General features: G+C 35.1%; 1 protein-coding gene across 1 annotated transcript; it reads right to left on the bottom strand.

The window, feature by feature from the left end:
- Nucleotides 1-989: 989 nt before the first annotated feature.
- Nucleotides 990-7,145, bottom strand: LOC141426405 (uncharacterized). The gene is made up of 5 exons (XM_074085292.1): nucleotides 6,679-7,145; nucleotides 4,551-4,677; nucleotides 3,576-3,757; nucleotides 3,055-3,165; nucleotides 990-1,796 (listed from the first exon to the last, which is right to left on the bottom strand). Exons 1-5 carry the CDS (start codon nucleotides 7,121-7,123, stop codon nucleotides 1,660-1,662), a joined length of 1,002 nt encoding a protein of 333 aa, XP_073941393.1. The 5' UTR covers nucleotides 7,124-7,145; the 3' UTR covers nucleotides 990-1,659.
- Nucleotides 7,146-7,648: the final 503 nt, after the last annotated feature.

The raw sequence follows: 7,648 nt of genomic DNA on the forward strand, positions 1-7,648 counted from the left end.
TTTCTACGACGTTTTTGATGACGTAATGGCAACATTTCATACCATTTTTGAGAAAAAGATGTTTGTAGTATTTAGTTTCCTAAGGTTTGTTTACAAGATTTTCTGTTATGTCTGTTAGGTATGACACGTAGAACTACCAGCTAAATATTATTTTATTTTATTTTATGTAAGTATTTTAAGTTTAGGATAGGTAGTTTGATTAATTAAATGCTTATTACCCGACTGCAAAGAAGGAGCGTTATGTTTACCCGACTGTGAAGAGGGAAGGTTATGTGTTTGACCATACATACATACGTATGTATGTCTATTCCTATGTCCTCTCGTAACTACTCAACGGCTGAACCGATTTTGATAAATGATACGTCATTGGATTTGTCTTACGTAACACTGGGTACATGAAATTATTGAAAAATTAAAAATGGCGTATTTTTGACGCCAAATTGTAAGTCTTCGAAAAATGTTTTTATTCAAACCTATCGAGTATTATATCAAAATTAAGGGATTTAAAAACAGATTAAAAAAATATATACGTCATGTACTTAATTTACCGTTTTCACAGAAATATGAAAAAAGTATGAAATAAAACAATAAATTTAAAAAATACTAAAAAGAAGAAAGCAAGACGTGGCCTAGAACTCTGTTAAATAGCTAAGTTAAACTTCAACAGTCGGGACCCATTCAACTCGCGACCAGCTCAAGAATTCTTAGTACCTAATGGGTCCCGACTGTTGAAGTTTAAGTTAGCTACTTTACAAGTACTTGACAGAGTTCTAGACCGCTACGTTTAAGTCTTGTTTTCTTCTTTTTGGTATTTTTAACGCAGTCGGGTTTTTGTTATACATGTAATTATATTATAAAATACATATCAATTTAGTTAAGCATTAAAAAAAAGATTTAATAAAATAGTGTTTCAGAAATCTTACACTTTTATTGGTATTAGCTTGCTTAACTATATAATGCTCAATCGTAAAACTAAAAAAAAAACAAGATAAGAAAATCACAAAATTTATTACACGATTAAATATATATACATCAGATTTAAAAAACAATTTACGTATTTTCAAAAACACTGTAAAACACAAGTAAATAATAACATTACACGAGTGGCATTGATACAATTACTACATACATTTTGCGAAATAGAATTAATGCCAAGCCAAGCTAAGACCTAAATTCGTTTTAGGCAAAGTAAATTTTAAAGATAAATATAATATTGAAGTGCCAAATTTTGGAAGCACAAGGCTCTAGAACACGGCTGTAGCTGCGTGGTATGATGGGTGCACACGAACTTAGTATTTGTTATAATGCTTAGGACCGTCTGCACAGAGTAACAAGAGATAAGGTTTTACTCGTTATAGTTATAGAAAAAGCAAAGGAGCTTTCAATTTACTTGCAGTCTGTAACTAATTGCCATAATATGGTAAATTCACATTAACATTACTTAGTCTTCAAACTTGTACAAGTCCGGTACTACATCTCGATCATGACTAGGTGTGACAAGCAGAGCGGAATGCGAATTCTCTGTTCATTGTAACTTCGAAACGTTCACCCCACAGCGGTTAGCATGCAACACGCGTAATGTATTAGAAATTCTTTCGCCTCGCCGCTTGTCACCTAAAGTCGTCACCCACGCCCTACGCCGCCTCTATAAATAATTATTTATGCGACCGTCGCACATGCGGTCAACATCGACCCAAAACCGCAGTATCCGTTTTCTAAATAGAAGAAGCCTTCCATTCCCCAATCGGCACCCCAAGAGTTCTTGACGATCCAGTAATCTTTTCCGCTTTTCGCATCTGTAAAATAGAATGATTCATGGTTATTTTCGTAGACATTGCTTTTGGGGTTCCGTACCTAAAGGGTGCCAACGGAACCCTAATACTGAGACTCCGATGTCCGTCTGTCTGTCCGTTTGTCACAGGGCTCCATCCCTTGAGTCGTAATAGTTTAACACTTCAAATTTTCACAGATTATGTATTACTCCCATACAACAAACTTAATTTTTTTGCCGTTTATTTATTGTTAATATATAATGTTGTATAGATAATGGTATGGAACCCTTCGTGCGCGAGTCCGACTCACACTTGGCCGGTTTTTATTATTATATACTGTTACGTTCGTGGGTGGGTTCGTGATTGAAAAGCACTTTTAACACCGATGAATAAGAGTAGGATTTATTTTCACACTGTTACTTAACTTTACAAAACACTTAAAAACAATTCACAGTAATTTCGCACTCTAAAACTCACTTACTAGTCGCTTCGATTCTCTTCGATGTTTATCTCTCGGTATCGCATTCGAAAACTCACTTCGCCGCAACCTCGCCCGGCTTATATACCCCGGTGAATCGGTCCACAAAGTTCGAGAACAGTCCAGCTAGGACGTCATACCTACATCTCGAATGTTCCGGAAACGGGTAGAGTGTCTGTCTCTTCATGTGCTATCTCTCTCACACAGTTACTAGAATATTCCGGAACAGGATCATCAGTCTGTTTCTCTCACACATATAGGCTATCCTTGTCACACACCTTCTCGAATGTTCTCAGTATAGCTGTCTCTTTCTAATCGTGCTATCTCTTTCACTCCTATTGAAAATTTCGCCATATACTGAAATGTACTTCAAAGGCCCATAAGGGGTCCTGAAAACGCCTGAAAACGGGTTTTCAGGTTATGGCGTCATCGGATAGAGGGTGGCCTGAAACGGACTGAAAACATGTTTCAGGGCGCCTGAAAACAACGGTAACTTGGTGAAATTTTGATAAACTAATATGTGATAGAGCATCCTCTGAAACGGCCTGAACACCGTATTCTAGCCTACTGAAAAACGCCTCCAATGGGTCGAAAAACACGATCAAAGTTCCACCTAACCCACCGCCGTAACAATACGATGTATCCACGAATAATCTGTGCGCGCTCGTCGTGTTTCCAGTACTCTAGAAGTTGCGTCGAAGTATTCGTATCGAGTTTATGAATCCGTAGAAAACAAGTCCTGTAGTAAGATTTTGAGTTCAAATATAGGTTAGTACATATGAATAGTAGGCTAATTATAAATACCTTTAGCATAACCAACGAGTAGAACAGCGTGACACAAATAGTTTGGATCGCAGTCTTCTGGAGAGAGTATTCCTTCCTTATAGTGTGAAGAGAGGCCAACCCCATTCATGCCTATAAAAAAGTTCTTGTTATGTTATATCTAATCTTGGTATGTTTTTGCTAAGAATAGCGAATATGAGAGTATTATACTACTACAGAATTTCTACGACACGATCAAAGTAAATTTTTCGTTGTTCACTGATTTTCAGACTTTAACTTTGTTGCCTTGGTTATTTTGCATTTCTATAATTTTATGTCAACAGGAACCTTTGTTTTTCAACTATCGTATGAATTTTTGAAAGTCTGTATCTTTTGGCCGGTGAACTAAAGACTATTTTTTTACGGTTAATCACCATGACTTAAATAGGCAAGTGTTCTCTATTTCAGACCATGTACGAGTATACCTACTTGCTTAACATTAGGAGTGATTATTGCAAGCAATTTACTCCTAAAATACAATAAATGTGGAAATTGTTCTTTACCTACGGAAAGCGGTCCATACTGCGCCAACGCTCCTTTGAGCTTATCATCTGTAGATGTGTCTATTTCAATTCCACCCGTGACTTTCACAGCAATTTTACTTTTATCGGTGCGACAAGTGCCCTCTTTTGATTCATAGGGATAATTTTCTTCGCGCTCAATACCTCCTTGTTTGGCTATTTCACTAAAATATATGAAAGTTTTTTACAAAAATAAAACTTGTGGTCATGAGGTCAAAACAGCGAGGCAACGCTGCAGATGTTCAGTTATAGTAACCCAACCATCTGAGATATTCCGGGACAATTTAAAGAAACTTTTCATTTTAGGTATTTAATGTCAAGATTGGTCATTGCAATATTAAAAAACCTAAAAATCAATTATTCAAGTTAACTCTGTAACGTTTTATTTTATATTTCTAGTGAATGATCAACAGGTCAAATGAAGTTAATTTATCTACGACCCTCTACTGTTTACAAAAATATGTACAGTAATGCAGTGTTAATGAGTTTTAAAGCAAGTTTTCATATCCCTCTTATGTATCACGTTAATATCACTCGTCATATTTGTGAATTTTACATTTCACCAACTAAAAATATGAAGTATGTACGACTTTTTTTCTACTGTAATGTAATGTGTTCCTTACCTAACAACACAAATCTTCGAAGTTACAGTTAGGCACGATAAAGTTGAACTAACTGTATTATTTATCGGTTATGAATTATACCTTAGTATGAATAGGTATTTTTTTAAAAAAACAGCGAAGTAAATTATAGAAACATAGTTACAATGCCTCATTATAATGCATTTTATAATAAGAAACCTTAAATTTAATATCCTTACTTCATTACGTTAGTCGAAAATTGTTACAGTTAGGCGTGATAAAGTTGAACTAACTGTATTATTTATCGGTTTTGAATTATTACTCAGTATGAGTAGGTATTACAATGCTATAATAACCTTAAATTTAATATCCTTACTTCATTACGTTAACGAGATTCTTTCCGCCATCACAATGATCATCCAAGGAGTCACAATCCAACGCTTGCTGCTCTGACAGAGAAATTAGTTCTTTGTGCTTCTTGGCGTGTTGTCCTTCTATGCTACCTGTAGAAAATCCAAAAGTTTTAACTTATCGCCATCATCACCAGCCGGAAGACATCCACTGTAGAACAGAGCTCCCCCTTAACAAATACTCCACCCTAGTTGGAAGACTGCCTATGCTTCAATTTCCGATTCGGTTTGAATTTATATTTTTTTTTACTGCGGCAGCGTTTTCATCAGAGATGTACGAGGAATGTCTTTGTCTTCAGAAACAGCTCGGCGGAGCGAGAATAGGTAAATGAAGTTTGAATTGGTTCATGTCATATTCCTCGCAAGGCATTCTCGCACATCTGCGGTGGAAACGCAACCCTAACTTTTAAATATGATTACAAGTTAAACCCTTAGCCCAAAATAAATTAAAATTAACCCAGAATATCCGTACTTTGTGCAGTATTGAGGTAACTCTAGATAAACACCCCTGCAATGACATCAAACTAAATTATTTCATCTTAAACAACCACTAGCTAAAGTATAACTGATTCTTGTAATACTTTAAGGTTTTTAATCGTATTGAAAATCGTGCAAATTTTGTTTGTTTAAACAATGTATTATACAAAAAGAAATACAAAAGATTACAACAAAATAAAAGTGCTAAGTACAAAGGCAACTTTCATTTTTGAATAATGTAGATACTTTTTACACCTGCTTCAATTACCTTATATTTTCTGGGTTGGTCCATTTTATATTTTTATCGAAAGTAGACTTATAATATATATACACTCCTGTAGATAGATACTTTTATCACTTTTCGTTTTTTTTTGTACAAATACATTAACTATTTATTCGGCAAACCACACGTTTCGTGAGAATAGGTTTCGTGCCTTGGTCTGTTTGATTAAAAAAAAAGAAGTCGCAAAAGTCTAAGGCACAAAACCTATCTAACGAAACGTGTGGTTTGCCAAATTAAAGTTTCAATTTATTTTTACAAAAAAACGGCAAGTTAAAGAAATATCTATCTACAGGAGTGAACTGCACAAGACTTCTAAGTCTATACTCTATCACTAAAAAATATAATTATGGACCATCCCAGAAAACTCAAGGTACTCAATTGTATTTTTTACTTTAACTATCATTTATATTTTTATATTTTCTTTGTTTTTAATTTTATTAATGTGTCCCTGAGACAGTGAACTCTGACGTTCAATGTTTAGCATAATTTTCCAATTTTATACTGAATCATTATATAAACGAAACGAAACCCAAACCCAAGGACACCGCCGTCTTCTAACAGCGCAAAATGGCAAAAGAACAAATCAGTCAGATATGCGAAGCTGTCTGTCAAACCTTTAATAGAAAAGGTAAAAGATACCCTGCACACAAAATGATAGTTTGACAACAAAAAGCAAACAAAGTCAAGGAGATGAACAGAACATACTAACAAACTATTACGCAGCAATTTTCAGGGTTCCGGAGCCAAAATGGCAAAAACGGAACCCTTATAGTTTCGTCAAGTCCGTCTGTCTGTATGTCTGTCTGTCCGTCCGTCCGTATGTCACAGACATTTTACTCGAAAACTACAATGTATATCAATGAAATTTAGAGTACATATGTCTTGTCAAAGCCGCTGTTTAGTTTTGTAGTTAAATTACAAAAATAAATATTTATAGGGGGGGCACACCATACACGTAACAGAAATTGTTTTTTTTTATTCACATCAACATTGGCACAGTTCGACAATTCGTTTGATAAGATAGTAAGGTTTCTCAAAAACTTAAAACGGAAATAATCGCTCCCAAAGTAGCAAAAATTGTTTTTATTTGTTTTTTTCCTGACGACTAGCTTAAGTACTTAAAGTTTACTGAAGCTAATTGAGGAAACAAGATAATGACGACCTTATTCGACAAAATACGATGGAAAAACCTTATTTACTCGTTCTGTCCCTTGCTCCTTCGCTTTCCCGTTACTCGATACCCCGGTATCGAAACAGCAAGATGGTAAGGTTGCGCTTCAATACCTACATGTGAGTATTCTACTTATTGTAGGACTGCTTTAAAGTCTTCTTACCTACGCCTGCAAATACATAGCAGGATCCACAACTTTCTTGGTCCTTTGCGGGGGTTACCAGGTTTTGGTCCCTGTAATCTAAACTCTCTGGAGCATCTTTTATCCACTTTTTCAGCACCTTCACTAATTTTCTTTCATTTGTCGTGTTAGAAGGAACTAAACCAAAGCGGTTTATTTTGAATTCTTCATGTGACATATCAGAAAACTTGTTTACAGCGTATACTGTCTCGTGGATTTTGTTCAGACGATTAATATTCACCAAATGCTCTTTGAATATTTCGAAGCGTGCGTTGTATTCTTCTGCAGTTTCATATTGTTTTTCGTATTTTCGTATAAAGTCAGCAAAGTGGCTATCAGCTTCAGCCAGGTTGTAGTGCGGCTTCTCTGCCGTCAGTAAAGCCAGGGCGTTACTGACGAGCAACAACAGTGGAATCACACAGAACATAGTTAACTAACGTTTCATTAACTGTTTGCACTGTCGTATTTGCTATGATTTGCCGACTCTTTATATACTAAGCTTCGACGTGGTTAACATAAAACAAAGTATTTGAAAAATTAACTACGTAATTTTTATAATCAAAATCAAGTTACAATTCTTGACGAATGATATTTTTATGCGCGGTTTTTTTACACCTTTTGCGAAGGTCTGATTAGCAAAATGCAAGGAATTCGACACTAAAATAGTAATTTAAAGTTCAAAGTATTTGGAAAACCATTAAAAAAGCTAAGCGTGCAATTTTTATAATCAAAGTTATGTAGGAATTCTTGACAATTAATATTTTTAATCACAAACAAGGTTTTGTGAATGCGACATTAAAATAGTAATTTTCATGAAGTTTTTTTTTGCTTTCGCTTTGGTGGATCGACTACGGCAGTGTTTTTACTGAACCCATTGCAAGTGTTCGTCTATTAATTTAAATATTCGAATATCTAACGAGGCTGCCAGACTTATGCAAAACACCAATACGAG

The sequence above is a fragment of the Choristoneura fumiferana genome, chromosome 3 (genome assembly GCF_025370935.1).
Source record: "Choristoneura fumiferana chromosome 3, NRCan_CFum_1, whole genome shotgun sequence".
Classification (NCBI taxonomy): domain Eukaryota; kingdom Metazoa; phylum Arthropoda; class Insecta; order Lepidoptera; family Tortricidae; genus Choristoneura; species Choristoneura fumiferana.